Consider the following 17598-nt stretch of genomic DNA (forward strand, 5'->3'; position numbering starts at 1 on the left):
TCAACTTACCTCACAGGAATCAGACAATTAATATTATCTAACACCTATGTGTACTCAGATCCCAGGCACTAATATCTCACCTACATCCCCTATCCAGTGTACTAATGCAACGGAAGAGACATCAGCATAAGATGATACATTATTTTAATACAATGTCAACACTCTCTTTCTATCACACCTTATGTGGTAGACTTCTAATATAGGCTTCTAATATGGACTTCTACAGCAATGTCCCTAAACCATAAGATAAAGTAATCTTAATACTGCTCCTCCCACCCCCCTCCCTCTCTCTTGACTAACTCAGCTGCCAAACTAAGTGACATTACATTTTCTTATGCTCAAGAAATGTAGAAACAAAAATCAAGAAGGCCTATAAACAGACATGTTTACTGTTGGTAAATGTGTAACATTTTATATTAAGTTTTTATGTAACATAATCTAAAACATTAATTTATCAAGATGAAGTCATACCTCTCCATATTACCAGAGCACAGTATATATACAGATGCTGCAAACCAGTCAAATCTTTGGAACTCAAATTTATTTCGAGTAATACCAGCTCTGAGCATAAGAGTAATATTACGTTCATGTTGTTGCTGGGAATCCAGAAGTTTCACTGCTATGCCATATCTGAAAATAACAAAAAAATTACTATAACTGCCAATATTTGTATTAAAGCACTTGCCAACATCTGATTATATTCAAAAGATGCAGAAGAATAGTTGTACATCAACTATTCAGCTGCTAATTGTGGTGTTATCTGAAGAGCAAGTTGCCAAAGTGAGGTCAGTACGTTGTAATGCAACTACAAGAGAAGATATTTGCTGCAAACTGCATCGATGAATGAGCGATGTCAGTGTAGCCATACCCAGAAACGTTTCATTATGCCACTGCAACTGCTCTTCTACTTATGGTCAAGTGCAGCCCCAGTTCATGATCATCAACTAAGATGATAGCATCAACTTTGTGATCAATGTATTAGGCAAACGCTTTGTGACAGTTATTGTTAAATGCACTCTGAGTGAGACATTCATATTTTGTTTGTATCAAGTGATACTTTAACCAATTCTGATTTCATAAGGAACCCTTCTTTGTAAATGACACATTAATATTCACAGACAGCTATAAATACTCATGATGTTTCTGTGGAAATGGACTGTACAAAGTTAAATAATTATTCTTATCTATATTTTAATAAAGTGTACAAATATTTTATATGTTACAGCATCCACTCAGTCTCCTCCTGTAGCAAAGTAAAGAACCCACCATTGTACCAATGAGTGTATTTTTGTCTGGTACAACACTGGTTATTCTATAGCATGAAAAAAATAATACTTGAGTACAGAAAGAATGGCAAATGCAATGGAATCTTGTTTATCCTGACCAGGTGGGACTGCAGGTCATCCAGATTACTGAAAATCTGTGTAATCTAGAAACTTGGTAAAAATTAGACTGAAATTGGTTTGATGCTTTAAATACGCACATTATATTTATTTTCACATCACCACATGAATGCACTTTTATCACATAAATGTTGAGCAAATACTGTAAAAGAAGACAGTGAGTTTTATACACTGAAAAAAATCAGTAAGTTTCTTTTTAAGCCTGATTATTACTTCTTTCATGGCAGCCTTCCACTACCACTAGTCCAGACAAAGCTATTACCTCCTGGTGTCCCAAATAAAGCATTATTTTGTTTAGCTTCATTGTTGCTTCTGTATGTGTCATAATGTTTTCAGACTGAGTACCAACATCATCAGCTAATCCCTAATCACTATCATCATTGTCTGCAAATCAACAAAAGCATTACTTTCATGATCAGAACTCATATTGTATTGTTATCATCTCATAACTTGGCATTAACATCTTTAGTGCATGTGTCTGAGTACCCTGGAGTGTTTGCAAATGCTTCAACAAACTCTGACCTGTCAACAATGCCACCAGTTTCTTTATTCAAAGAATAAACTGCTACTGTTGTTTCATAAATGACTGATCATCAATTATTTTTCCAATCTGACAACACTGAAGTATCAACACCAATATTTTTCAACAATCCTTCTATATCCACCCTATGTTTCCCTTTTTTCAACCATCTATGAACACATATCCTAAATGAGGCTGATTCTGAAGACCATTGTCTCCAGACTGCTCATAATATTTGTTCATTGATTATGCAATCTGCACAATATCTACAGTTTCCTTGGCATCTGATTCATGTCCTCTCATTATATGAGCTAAGATTCAAGCCCTTCACACTGGTAAATGTTGTCCTGAAGAGCTTTTAGAAATCTGCCTCAGTGATGGATCAGTGACAGTTTGCAGGCCATCAGCAGAAAAGATCCTAAATCTCATAAAGTAGTTAGAAACAGTCTTAAAGAGGATGTGCAAACTTAACTGGAGAATTGTGAGGGTTGGAACTTTAATAGTGGCAACTATTTATATGCAGCTCGTACAAAATAGATACTTTTTTTTTTTTTAAAAAAATACTGACCTTCAAAGTAGTCACCAGCATTGTGTATAAACCATTGCCAGTGATGCAGAAGTCATAGGATACTCTTAGCAGTGCCAGTTTTGTTGACAGTCTGAGTGGCAGGGTCTATTGCCCAAAGAATTTGTAGCAGTTCTGAAGCAAATGCCGTGAAGTGTTTTCTTCAGTTTGGAAATTTAGTTGAACTCATGAGGGCTTAAGTCAGGGGAGTGCAGTCAGTGGTATAGCACTTAGCAGTCCCATCAGTCAAACAAATCAGTAACAGCTTGCATTGTATGTGCTTTAGCATTGTCCTGCAAAATGATGGTCAGGTCCTGCAGAAAGTGTCATCACTGCTGTCTCTAAGCTGGTCGTAGGCTGTGTTCCAAAAATGAACAGTGTGGAGACAGAAGTGATGAAACTTTCTGACCACCATTTTGCAGGACAGTGCTCAAGTACGTACAGTCCAAGCTGTTACTGATTTGTTTGACTGATGGGGCTGATAAGAGTTATACCACCTACTGCACTCACCAGACTTAAGGCCTCGTGAGTTCAACTTGATTTTTAAACTGAAGGAAACACTTCATGGCATTCGCTTCAGAACTGCTACAAAATTGTCAGGCAATAGACCATGCCACTCGAACTGTCAACACAAATGGCACTGCTAAGAGTATCCTATGACTTCCACATCGCTGGCAATGGGTTATACACAATGCTGGTGACTAATTTGAAGGTCAGTAAAACTTCAAAACACGTATCTGTTTTGTCTGAGCTGTAAATAAATAGTTGCCACTATTAAAGTTCCAACCCTCATATAATTTGTGGAGGCTGTTATCTTGATAAGATGTAAATGTAGATTATCAGTCAGATAGTGTTAATGAAGGGCTCCTTGAGTTGCTGATGCCCCACTTTGCATTATTCCCACACTAAAATTTGCTATGAGGACTGAAGAGTGGAAGAGCGGTTGACAGATAGTTATTAGATTCACCCTCCAATGACTTAGCTGTAATTCAATAGTTAATAGTTTGTCCAATCATGATGGCCAAATTTTAATGATACAATATACTGACTATTTAGGTGCAGATAACAGAATAAAATTATTACATCACAGAGTCATAACATGGTGATTAGGGAGAACTTTTGTGAAGAATGCTAGGGAAGACAGAGTAGAAGGAAAATTTAACTCTTGCTTGAATGTATTCCGATGACACTTTGAGTCTGGTTTTTCCTTAAAAGTAATAAGGATTGGGTGGCAACAGCTTCAGGTGCTCTTCATCAATAGTATGAGATTGAAATTACTAGGTGCTACCCAAACTTTCTGAGAATATTCCCATAAAAATCAGAAAACTAACCTTACATGTTAATTTCCACCATATGCCTTCTGCCATAGTAATTGCACTCTCATAATTGTTTCTGGACCTGTACATGATGGTGACACTTGACTGAGTGTTTGTCACCCTCCACAGACTTCTGGCTATCTTTAAATTGCTTAAACAACTCATGTGTTCTTGTTTGGCTCAAAGCTTGTCCACAAAACCCTTCCTAATCACTGAGTGGGTTTCAGCTGCAGTTTTGTGGTGCTTATAAGAAAAACTTAATACAGAGTCTTCCTTCCTTCAAGTTAGCCATTCACAGACACACCAGAACACAACGTAAAGAAACCAACAGTAATGTTCCCACTGATGCATTCACAATTGTGGTACTGTCCAGAAATCATGGTGCCACATCAAAATCAGCAACATGAATTAATACCACAGACATGAGCAAGTGCTCACTGCAATTCACAACAACCCAACCATTGGGAGACACTCCAGAAGACTTGCCCTCCCTCTCAGCATAGCGGCACCCTCGTGCTGAGGACAATACAGAGTCAAGTATGCAAGAGCTCAGCCCCAGGGTTCATGACATTGGCTACAGCAGTCAACATCATTGTGTAGGATGAAAATGTACTTTTGTAAATGTAGTATTTTGTGCCTCAAGAGAACAGTATGTTCATTAGTGCATCACATGATGCTTTGCTAGTCAATGATAGTACTAAATTATTATCAAGTACTTCTGTGGCAAAGATGTGTGTCATAGTTAAGCAATCTTTTATCCAGTAATAAAGAGAACTAATATTTCGTTTGCTTTAGTTTGATGAACATTCTCACAGAGCAATCAAAGAATTGACAGCTATTTTTCCAGAGAGATTGAAATATGTCAAGTTCCCTTTAAGAAAGATGTTAAGAGAGATGTCAATAACTACCAACCTGTTTCACTGCTAACATCATTCTCCAAAATTTTTGAAAAAAATTATGTATTCTAGAATAGTATCTCACATTAGTAACAATAGTATCCTCAGAAAATCATAGTTTGGGTTTCAGAAGGGTTGCCCAACTGAGAATGCCATATCCAACTGCACATACACAGACACAAGCAGACATTTGTAAAGGCAAAGAGTTTCGGCAGAGATGTCAGTCGAGGCAGAAGTACAGAGGCAAAGATGTTGTTGAAAGACAGGTGAGGTATGAGCGGCGGCAACTTGAAATTAGCAGAGGTTGAGGCCTGGCGGATAACAAGAAGAGAGGATATACTGAAGGGCAAGTTCCCATCTCCATAATGGGAACTTGTCCTTCAGTGTATCCTCTCTTCTCGTTATCTGCCAGGCCTCAACCTCCACTAATTTCAAGTTGCCGTCGCTCATACCTCACCTCTCTTTCAACAACATCTTTGCCTCTGTACTTCTGCCTCGACTGACATCTCTGCCGAAACTCTTTGCCTTTACAAATGTCTGCTTGTGTCTGTGTATGTGCGGTTGGATATGGGTGTGTGCGAGTGTATATCTGTTGTTTTTTCCCCCTAAGGTAAGTCTTTTCGCTCCCGGGATTGGAATGGCTCCTTATCCTCTCCCTTAAAACCCACATCCTTTTGTCTTTCCCTCTCCTTCCCTCTTTCTTGAAGAAGCAACCGTTGGTTGCGAAAGCTTGAATTTTGTGTGTATGTTTGTGTTTGTTTGTGTGTCTATCAACATGCCAGCGCTTTCATTTGGTAAGTCACATCATCTTTGTTTTTTTTTCCATGTTATATACAACAAGCAGAATTAGTTATTTTTGCAGATGGCACTAGTATTATAATCACTCCAAGCATTCATTCAGAAACAGAAGAAATGGTAAACAAATTATCATTGACTGGTTTTCTGTGAATGGTCTCAAACTCAATTTTAAAAAGACACGACACATTCAGTTCTGCACATCTGGAAGTACTACACTAATGATTAGTGTAATACATGGTGAGAAAATAATAAATAGGGTGGAAACTAGAAAGTCTTAGGGGTCCATATTGATGAGAATTTAAATTGGAAAAAAGATATTTTGAAACTCCTAAAACAATTTAGTTGTCACATTTGCACTTAAGAGTTATTAAAAATCTTGGAGAGAGAGAAATCAGTAATTTGAAATATTTTCATTCAATAATGTCATATGGAATAATGTTCTGGGTAACTCATCTTTAAGAAAGAAGTGCAAAAACGTGCTATGAGAATAATACATGGTGCTCACCCATGATCATCTTGTAGACATCTGTTTGAGGAGTTGGGTATTCTGACTACTACTTCACTACATATTTATTCCCTCATGAAGTTTGTTGTAAATAAATGGCTACAATTCAAGAGGAACAGTGAGATACACAACTGCAATGCCGGAAGGAGACATGTCATTTATTACTCCATACTAAGGTTGTCTTTAGCACAAAAACAGGGTGTACAATGTTGTAACAATAATTTTTGATCACTTACCCAGTGATATAAAATGCCTGATAGACAGCAAAGTAAAATTTGATGAAAAACAGAGAAAGTTTCTCCTTGCCAACTCCTGTTCTATAGAAGAATTTCTGTAACTGTAATGTGTAAACTGTGGTTGGTAGGAATTACTAACTCACATCTGTATATAAGATTTAGAAATGTTCAGACTGTAACAGTATGTACAAATTAATTTGCAATGCAAAAGTAAAATGACTCATTCCACCTCATTATGATCTATTATACAAAATGGTCCATGGAACATGTAAGTAATTAATTAATTATGGCTACATGAATGCGGTTTCATAGTTTCATCTGGTCACAACAACAGCGATACCACATGGCAGACTGGCAGTTGAAAGACACAACTGGAGATACCAAGCAGTGGAAGGTTTTACTGCTTAAGATGTAACAAGTAGGTACTTCTCATCTGCTGTGTCATTAGATCCCAGTAATTATCACTTTTTCCCCAATATGATTATATTTTTGGTAGAGTTGTTTCTGTAACATGCAATAGGTACATGAAAATCAGCAAATCATTATGAGGCAAAGTTCAATTTAAATTCATTAGTCAGTTTATTCTTTTCCTAGCACTGATTCCACTGATACCATTCATTTGGCTATATATTGTATCAATTAAAAATAATAGCTAATTAAAAATTCTAATACAGTACACAATATATAAACACTTTGAGATATTATGTATAATCCAGTGTAATGACCTACACCATTTGAAAGCTTAACATTCTAGTTTTCAAGAAACATATTTTAAATTACCTGAAAATAATTGTCCTGTGAAATAATTACAGTTGAAGTTCTGAGCCGTTACCAATTTACATAGCAGATTTTGCCCTAACCTCTGTTAGATTCAGGCCTTTGAGTACTTACTTTTGTTACTACCTTAATTTTTCTGCACACTACATTGTACAGCACTAATTTATTATCTCTTTAATTAATAATTTAATGCAATATACTTTGATTTTCACTGTGATGCTTATATTTGTAAACAAAGGATTCAAATCACAGAAGCATAATAGTATCTGCAGTAGTCACCAGAACGATCGCGGGAGGCGCACATCGGCAGGGCACATCACGGACAGTAGTTGCCACAAGTAAAATCCCGTCCACCAGAGGGCACGCGAGAATTCGGCCGTGCCCTCTGCCGGAGGAACAACAACAACTCAGACAGCACGGGCCGTGCCCAGTCAGTTTACATCAGGCATACCTAGCAGACAGTTCCCGGTCTACACTATGTGAAGTGTGACGGACCACGTGACTCGTGTTACAACACAATTGGCAACGAGTAGGGTCGTTCTTTCGCGTGTTGCGTCATTGTTTCAGTTTTGCAGCTTATCCATGGCATGGAGGATTTAGTGCAGGATTTGGTTGAGCAGCAGACGGAGCTTATGGGAACCTCGAAACAAGCGCTTCTGGCATCTGCTCCAGCGCCGTTCCCTCCTCCCTTTCCCCTGTATGACGAGACGGCGGAGGATTGGGACACATATGAACATAGCCTTCGGCAGCATTTCCAGGCATTTCATGTTGCCAATGCAGAGGTATGTCATGTTCTTTTCTTGTCTTGGATATCTCCCTCGCTGTATCAAGTTTTGCGGCAGCTAGCACCGTTGCAGGAACACTCATCCTTGTCTTTTGACGCATAGTGTTCACTGCTGTCTTCATATTATCACCGCCGCACATATGTTGTGGCAGCAGGGGTTGAGTTCTATCAATGCAAGAAACAGCAACATCAGTCTTACCGGGCGTGGGCCACTACCCTGCACGGTCTTAGTCGTATGCCCATGTTATGGTGTGCGACGTCATTGTTCGTTCGGCCCCTGATAGGGAGGTCCGGCAATGTTCCCTGCAGTTGGAAGACCCTTCCCTTGAGGAAGTCCTGTCCATTGCTCAATTGTATGAAGTCTCTCACACCGTAGGTCAACAGTTGGAAGCATGGTGCGACGTCGTGGCGGTTCAGGGTGGCGCGGCCGCGTCCACTGCGTCTGGGGTGGACGACGTGCAAGCGGTACAATCCGGTCATTACGGCCGCTCCCGCACGGCGCGTTAACAGAGTTCCGGCCGCTGGCCCCTGTTACCATCCCAGCATTGAGCCATTTGTCACAAATGTAATAAGAAAGGACACATTGCTATAAGTTTGCCGCTCGGCCTGAAAAGAATCAAAGGAAGCAGGTACAGAGGACATGGACATTGACATTCAGGAAGTTTATCGGGCCAGGCTCCTGACGCATCGGCACACAAACTCATTATCGAGGTGTTGGTTTGGTCGCACCGATTACAACTGCAAGTAGATACAGGTGCGGCAGTTTCCTTGTTGAATGCACCGACCTTAGGTCGCCCCCGTAGGCGCCAGTTTACCAGCGTCTCCGTGGTTATGGTAATCAGTTCATTCCCCTACTGGGTCAATTCATGACTGATGTTACTTAAAAATCAGTCACTCGGCCTCTTACTTTTATTGTTGTCAGTGATGCGAGCTCCGTTAACCTTTTTGGATTGGATGCCTTTCAAGCTTTCGGTTTTTCTATCACTGACACCATACAGTTGGTCTCCAGAGACGTTCCCTATCAATCATTGGAATCTTTGACCTCTGACTTTAAGGATGTCTTTGAGGAGGGCCTGGGGCATGTTTCAGACTTTGAAGCTCACTTAACGTTGAAGGTGTCGGCTCGCCCGTGTTTTCTACATGTGAGGCAGATCACCTTGGCTCTCCGCCCCAGGTATAAGCAGAGCTAGACTGGCTGACAGCCCTTGGGGTCATTATTCCCATTTCTTCTAGTGAGTGGGCTTCGCCCCTCGTTATTGTCAAGAAACCCTCGGGAAAATTACGTCTTTGTGGCAATTTCAAGGGCACCATTAATTCCCAATTAGTGGTGGACACCTATCCCTTGCCTCGTTCTGATGAATTGTTTTCCGCCATGGCGGGAGGCCAATATATTTTGAAAATTGATCTTTCGGAGGCTTATTGTCACATACCACTTGATGAGGACTCCAAATGGCTGGCGGTCGTCAACATCCCGTTTGGCCTTTACCAATACCAGCGGTTGGTCTTCGGAATATCCAGTGCCCCAGCGATATTTCAGCATTACCTTGAGCACGTAATGTCAACAATCCCTCATTGTATTAATTACCTGGACAACATAATTGTCACAGGCTGCAGCACCAAGGAACACTTGCACAACCTTCGAACTCTCTTTCTCAAATTCAGGTCCGTGGGCCTGCGTTGCAACCTGTGTAAGTCAAACTTCTTCCAATCGTCCATTGAGTATGTGGGCTACACCATCTCTTGCACGGCATCCAGCCACTTGGAAGTTTGGTCCAAGATATCATCGACCTTCCATGGCTCGCTTCGCTGAAGGAGTTACAAGCTTTTTAGGCAAGATTGCCTATTACCACCGGTTCATTCCCAGGGCTTACACCATAGCCCACCCCCTGTACTGCCGTCTGCGCAAGAGTGTTCGTTTTGATTGGTCGCCGGCATGCGATCGCACGTTCACCCCGTTGAAGGGCCTCCTCACGTCAGTGCCTTGTTTGGCTACTTTTGACCCCAATAAGCCGTTGGTGCTGGCTACAGATGCTTCGCAGTATCGGGTGGAGGCGGTCCTGGCCCATCGCAACGCGGATGGTTCCAAGCAGCAACTGGCGTTTGCATCTATAACTCTTAGTCTGGCACAGGCCCATTACTCACAAGTGGAAAATGAGGCTTTGGCCATTGTCTATGCTGTTACCAAGTTTCACCCTTTCTTGTATGGCACGAAGTTTCAGTTAATCACTGACCATAAGCCTTTAATATCGTTATTTGGCCCCGCCTCTCAGATTCTGGATAGGGCAGCCCACAGACTGCAGCACTGGGCCTCGTTCCTCTCTAAGTACCATTATGACATTCATTTTCACCCTACCAGACAGCATGCCAACGCTGACGCTCTTTCCCGTCTTCCGGTGGACTCGGATCCTAAGTTCGATCGGGATCAGATTATGTGGTTTCATTTGGATGTGGTGTCCCGCCAAGCGGTTGATGGCTTCCTGATCACTAGTTCTAGAGTCACCAGGAAAACGGCAGCTGACCCGGTTCTCTGGCAAGTAGTTCGCCTCATTCAGCAGGGGTGGTCGTCCCGACCTACAGGCCAGGCCTCGAACCCTCTTCGTAATTATTTTGTTCTACAAGACCACCTCTCAGTCTTAGAAGGAGTTCTCCTTCTGGCTACCGATGATACAGCTCCTCGCATGGTTGTTCCTGCAAGTTTGCGAAGGGAGGTCCTCACGTTATTACGTGAGGGGCACTGGGGTGTTTCCCGTACTAAAACCTTGGCTAGCAGCCATGTGTATTGGCCCGGTATTGACAGAGAAATTGAGCACTTGGTGGCAGCCTATTCCCAGTGTGCAAGCCAACAGGCGTCTCCCAGGTCAGTGTTCTCTTCATGGCCACCTGCAACCCAGGCATGGGAAAGTGTTCACATAGATTTTGCGCCGTTTCTCAATGGCTTTTGGCTCATTGTCATTGATGCTTATTCCCGATTCCAATATGTGGCTCCCTGCTCCTCAACCACTTCAGAAGTTGCAATCCAGGCACTCGCAAAAATCTTTTCTGTGGTAGGTCTGCCAGTCACCCTGGTATCGGACAATGGACCTCAGTTTCTTTCGCAGATCTTCCAGTATTTTTGTAGGCGCTTCGGTATTCGGCAAGTTTGCTCGCCCCCCTTTCATTCACAATTGAATGGGGAAGCCGAGTGCATGGTGCACACATTTAAGACGCAGATGAAAAAGTATGTGCACGAATTTCCTGTGGAGGAGGCATTGATGTTTTTCCTGACGGCATACCGGACCGCACCGATGGGAGAACGCAGCCCCGCAGAGCTCCTCCATGGGCACCAACCTAGGACTCTGCTGCACCTCCTCCGGCCTGGTTCTTGCCAGTCTTCGCAAAACGGGGTACCCACCGGGTATGTCAGTGTGGGCACGTGGGTTTGGTCGCAATCCACGTTGGATACCCGTAGTGGTCCTGTGCCGCCATGGCCGCCAGCTCTATACCTTGCAGGCGGGGGACCGGGAGGTACGTCATCACCAAAATCAGCTACATCCATGTTTGGGCACCCACCCTCCGACCCCTCAGGTGCCGGCTTCCCCATTGCCGGCACCCGTATTGTTTTCTCAGGGGATGCAACCGCCCCTCCCACCTGTGCCTCTGGCACACTGTGATGGTTCTCAGCCTTGGCAGCCTCTAGTAGCTCCAGCACTGGCATCGCCATCATTCGAGATGCTCCGGCAAGAGCCGGCCCCCTCGCAGGCCCAGTTTCTCAGGAGGCTGGTTCACCTGGTGTCGTGCCTTCCCCATTGTCCCAGCCACTGGGTCTTGCCCCTCCTGAGGTGGAACGGGATCCGGAGTTCGACAGCTTGTCGCCCGTTCTGTCCTGGGCTATGGTGTTGGGACAACGGGGACCCCTTCGTGTGGGTCACTTTCAACGGTATTCGAAGGTTCCGGCTTGAGTGTCGGCAGATCCCTCCAACTCCGGCATTCCAATGGACGTGGAGGTCATCGCTACTGCACAACGCTCCACCTTCCGACGCAGTGGATCACAATGGCTTCACCCCACCCCCCCCTTCCCCCAAAGGAGGAGGAGTGCAGTAGCCACTAGAACGATCATGGGAGGCGCACATCGGCACGGCGCGTCACGGACAATAGTTGCCGCAAGTAAAGTCCCATCCACTAGAGGGCAAACGAGAATTTGGCTGCGCCCTCTGCCAGTGGAACTACAACAACTCAGACAGCATGGGCCGTGCCCAGTCAGTTTACATCGGGCATGCCTAGCAGACAGTTCCCGGTCTACACTATGTGATGTGTTACGGACCACGTGACTCATGTTACAACAGTATCCACAATTTTTTCTTCAGTTGTAACCAGTAACATTTTTTTATAAGCCAAAAGTTAGTAAAAGCTTGCAATTCATTCAAACCAGCCATATTCAACACAGCCAATTTTTGAAGTACCTTGTAGTTTATGAAATAACAGTTTGTTCTCACACCAGTCTCTATAAGGTCATCTGAGCCCCCGAGCTGCAGTCTGCAACCAGATATCATTGAAATAACAATTACATCAGTCAGCATGGGGCAGTTTGCTGCAGTCAGTCTGGCAGAAACAACAACTCATAAAATGTACCACGCTCAGGTCAGATTTCATATACTGTCATTTGTCTCTTAATAGATCAGTCAAATTACATCCTAATCATTTCTCACTGCAAATCTGACTGTAGTGGGGCTTAGTGTGTTAGATCTCAACAATGACCTACTAGAGCAGTGATAATTAATTGCCACCATAGACGGTGTTAATTAATGAGAACATGTGGTTACATGCAAACTTGTTTAATTTTGGTGTCTCAGCTCAGCATGAAAGATGATGGGAAGTCTAGAATGGAATAAAAACATCATGAAAGGATGAATTGCTACTCATCACACAGAGCAGACATAAATTAAAGGAACAATCAGAAAGGTACGTGGAACAGTGGATAATTGGAATGAGTGACAGTAATCAGTCTGTTAGATATTTTGTAGGAAATGAAGCCGGGTATATGCACTAGGAAAGACACTGGTAGTTTGAATTACAAAATGGACAAAAAAATAGAAAAATTGTTGTGATTAAAACTAATACTACAAACTTGAGGACAAAAAGATAGAGTCTGTAAAAGTTCATTTTAAATATAAGTTAGAGAATGTAGCACAGAAAACAGATATAAAGATAAAGACTGTTAGCAAAAATTATAAAACTGAAAAGGGCAGAATTAGAAAAAAATCTGTGAAAAGAGGATGGATGCTGTTGCTGATTCCAGTAACAGTTATTTGACCTTAAATAAATTTAGTACTGGCAGTAGGTATGAGCATGAAAATCAAAGTGAATGGACCAAAACAAGGCTGGAAAATAAAATAGAAACAGTAGAAAGACAAGTATTGGATAAGTGTCTGGTTACTATTAAAAAGAAAATGAAAGCTTCTGGAAACCCAGCAGTTGCAGGATCAAATCCCATGAAAAATATGTCCTAGTATCCTCCAAAAGTATGCAAGGGATAACTGACCACACACAAAGGATATCAATTTAATTAATTAGTCAATCAATCTGGTAGAGCAAGGGAATATTTCCAAGACATCCAAAGATGGAGGGGGGGCCCCTTACAGGGAGGTGACAAGGGTGATCCAGAATCCATATTTCTTAATAGGAAGGCCAGCTGAAATCTGTCCATGGAGATGGTCTTCTGACCATGAGGTGGTTCAATAACACACTACTTTTTAGAGTGTGAATGTATCAGATATTGTCCATCATAGTTAGGTTGTAGAGGTTTTCTCCTTGCAAAGAGGTCATGAGTTCAGGATAGATGAAGACAGAGATGTTGTAACCTGTCAACCAGCAGTTGGTTTAAATGATGTCATGTGCTGTTTCAAAATGATCATTGTGATGCCACACTCCATGGGTGTGAGATCAAAGAAATCAGCAGCTGGTCTAGTTGTCATACTGTAAGTCATTTCTGCAGCAGTGGTGTTATATTCTGGAATCATGTAACTACAGAGACACATTAAAATTGTTGGTAAGTTGTCAGCATAGTCATCTGAAAGTCAGGCTCTCAATGCTGTCTTGATGTTGCGATGCACTATTCAACTCTGACATTCAGTGCTGTATGGTAAGCAGTGGTTCTCGTGTGGTGTATACCTATGGTCACTGGAAGGTGAGTGAACAACTGACACTCAAACTGCCATCCTCTGTCAGTGGTGATGGTTTTTGGGTCTCCATAATTGGCGATCCATGGTAATAAGAGAGTGTTGGCAACACTTTCTGCAGATGTGTCCTTCGGTGGAACTCCCTCTGGCCAACGTGTAAATCTGTCAATCATTGTTAAGAGATAAGTGAAGCCTCAACAGCAAGATAATGGTTCCACTAGATCAACATGTATATGTGAGAAGTGACTGTCAGTTTCACAGAAAACTCCACAAGCACTGGTTGAACATTTTGAAATTTTTGCTTGTTCACATCTAACACATGTTTTTGCCCATGACTTGATATCTTGTTTCAGTGAAGGCTACATGAAGTGCCATTACATCAAGTTTACTATGCCTTTGATACCAGGATGAGGGAAGTTATGTACTGGATGAAAGAATTGTTGTCAGCAGGGTGGAGGAATGTATGGCCTGAGTGTACCTGTAGATTTATAACAAAGTAGCTGTGATCCATCAGGTAACAATATCAGCAAAAACACTAAATAACAGGAGTCCGAATTCTTCACTTGTCCAGTTCTCAGTAACTGCTTTGTGCCTTTGCAATGCCTTCATATGAAATGCTGGATGGTAACAAGATGCCTGCAACTATGGGACATGTTTCAGCAGGAAGGTACTGAATATCCATGGTGAAATGACTGAAAAATTCCAGATGATGCAGCTGCTTGGGTGTTGCTTTTCCCTACTAATGTTTAAAGGCAAATGTTAATGACTTCTTGTCTGTGAATACTGTGAATTCTCTGCCCTCCAAAGGAAAAGGAAAATGTTTAACTTCCAAATGTGCTGCCAACAATTCATGGTCATAGGTAATGTAGTTATGTTGTGTGTCGGTGAGAGGTCTGGAGAAAAACACAAGTAATTCCTTCATGTAGATGGTGTAAGGAAGGACCTGTAGCATAGTCCAAAGCATCAAGCATCAAAATTAAGACAAGATCTGTCAAGGAATGAGCAAGCTGAGCTGCATTAGCACTTTCTTCTTGTATCTCCTAGAAGGATTTGTCCATTTTTGCCACTTCATGTAACAGTGAAATTATCCTCCACCTTGGTGTTTTTGCACAAGTTAAGCAAAGGTTGTTGGATTTATGCAGCATACATCTGCAGAAATTCATGTCCTAGAAAATGATGTACTTTTGCTGCTCCTTTAGGAAAATGGAAGTACTTGATTATTTTCAACGATAACCCAAAAATGATATCTCTTCCTCTCCAAAAATGCATTTTCCCATGTTAATATTAAGATGATATTATTCCCGCCACTGAAGTAGCTGCTGCCGCTGTTGTGTCTAGACAAGACAGTTTAGACACAGGGTGAGGTTACCGAAAGGGCACGCGTCAACTCACACCGACTGGCGTGAAGTCTGGAACAGGATAAGTAATGAATGCTAATAAGAAAAGTACGTAGCTTGTATAATACTTATCTTTAATCCATCATTGTGGTACATCACTCTTGACGATACAAATGAGACTTTAATTACAAGCACTGTAAGGCTAATGGCGCCTTGCTAGGTCGTAGTCATGGACTTAGCTGAAGGCTATTCTAACTGTCTCTCAGCAAATGAGAGAAAGGCTTCGTCAGTGTAGTCGCTAGCAAAGTCGTCGTACAACTAGGGGCGAGTGCTAGTCCGCCTCTCTAGACCTGCCATGTGGTGGCGCTAGGTCTGCGATTACTGACAGTGGCGACATGCGGGGCCGACATGTACTAATGGACCGCGGCCGATTTAAAGCTACCACCTAGCAAGTGTGGTGTCTGGCGGTGACACCACAGCCGCTACCGGTACTTTACATGTTCTTCATCTGATGCCAAAGCAACAAGGTTGTCACATGTGTAGGAATACACAAAATGCAAATCAAAGTTCTCTTCCATACAGTCATCAAAGCAAATGTATTTATCCATATGCAGACACACAGTAAGTGCCATGTAGATTCTTCCCCAGAAACCAGTTTCTGTGAACTCTGCAAGTGTGAACTGGCATCACAACATGTCCTTAATTCTTGCCAGCCATCTGCTCTTAATTTAAATTAATTTATTTAGTCTCAGTACTCCTTTCTTCAGTCCCTTTTAGTTTTCTATATCTTTTTTTCTGACCTGTCTACTTTCAGAACTTGGGTTCTGGGCAGCTTTTTCAAACTCACCCCATTTCATAAACCTCACCAGTCATTTTCCTTCACCCCACTTCCTACCCCTTCATGCCTTCTACCATAAGGAGCCACTGGCTCCAAAAGCTTGTACATTTCTATACCTCTATATGCGTGTTATGTAAATTGGTGGTTGATCATCTCCTGAAGTTCAAGTTTTGCTTCCACAAATTTTTCTGGTAAAAAGTGTCTGGCTCATGCATACACTGGAGGTCCTGTTATTGTGATTGTAAGTTGCACATTAACTTCAGGAAAAATGCAATTAGGTTCCTCTGTGGGAATTTTAGGATATCTATTAAGCACATCTCAATATTTATGATGTATGTCAATCAAACACACTAAACTGTCAGCAGGTATGTATGTTGAGCCAGTACTAGAGATTAAAGTTTCTCATTCCAGTAACTATTTTGAGTGAACATCAAGCAACAGACCACAATGACTCAAGAAATCAGCACCAATAATTGGCTGGCGAATATCTGCAGGAACAAATGTTCATGGAAATCTTTGTTAAAAGTCTATTTCAAGTTTCAGAAGTCATTCACAATACATGCCATTATGGAACTGTTTGCAGCACAGACTTGCCATTTCTGAATGGTTTTGTGATCTAAAATTGTTGCTGGTAGCACAAACATGTCTGCTATGGAACTGACCAAAAATCAAAGATGTGTGTTGCGATTCTTTATGAGCAGGCTGTGAGACGATTCAGCCTCCTCACTCTATGCTGTGCCAAGTGAGTACCATACCAATTTTCTGTCTGAGCATTAGCGAATTGTTGAGAAATAAATGAACATGCCAGTGTTCATTTCTTTGCCTTTAGTTTTAATTTATAATGATATCAGCGAACAGAGCATTTCTGTGCATGCTGCAGAGATTTCAATTTGCTTCTTGATCATGTCCCAGTTTGTAGTTTCTGAATCCAAATCATTAGCTCTGAAAGCTGTCTTTCCAGATGGGAAGGTCTGTCACATTGAGATAGAGATGAAACAGTTTCGTATTATATACAAGCTGAGTTGTGTTATAGTCTCTATGAATTTTTTGGAAATAGAAGCCATTGCTTTGAGATTTAGATGATGACTCTCTGCAAGTATATAATGTGCACTAGTTAGTGGTCAATAAAGAAGCATTGTTGCAGAAGAAGCTGAGTAGCACAGCCACTGTAGCGTAATGAGTATGATACTAAACTGTTTCATGGAAAGTTTTGATTCAAAACTCACCTGAACTGTAAAATTTTAATTTCTATATTCAGCTCGAGTACATTCTAGAAGTATCCAGTGTACAGGAATATCTGTAACTGTATATATACCGCATGTGTTCTTGCCAGAAGCAGTTTGCACTGCGCTCTTGTATGTGCAAGTGCTGAATAAACCTTCATTAAGTTAAGTTAGTGTTCACCATTCATCTAATTACACCTTCTCCTATCTGAAATTATTCTGGTGGAGATGCTGGGTATTGGAAC

At 41.8% G+C, this 17598-nt stretch overlaps 1 protein-coding gene across 3 annotated transcripts in view; it reads right to left on the minus strand.

The window, feature by feature from the left end:
• LOC126095281 (protein broad-minded-like) overlaps positions 1-17598 on the minus strand; it is a 263464-nt gene that overhangs the window by 39406 nt on the left and 206460 nt on the right. For all 3 annotated transcript variants that reach the window (XM_049910039.1, XM_049910040.1, XM_049910041.1), the window contains one exon: positions 472-630. In XM_049910039.1, coding sequence (XP_049765996.1) covers positions 472-630 — 159 coding nt within the window. The remainder of the gene's footprint in view (positions 1-471; positions 631-17598) is intronic.

Source organism: Schistocerca cancellata, chromosome 8 (genome assembly GCF_023864275.1).
Source record: "Schistocerca cancellata isolate TAMUIC-IGC-003103 chromosome 8, iqSchCanc2.1, whole genome shotgun sequence".
NCBI classification, from domain to species: domain Eukaryota; kingdom Metazoa; phylum Arthropoda; class Insecta; order Orthoptera; family Acrididae; genus Schistocerca; species Schistocerca cancellata.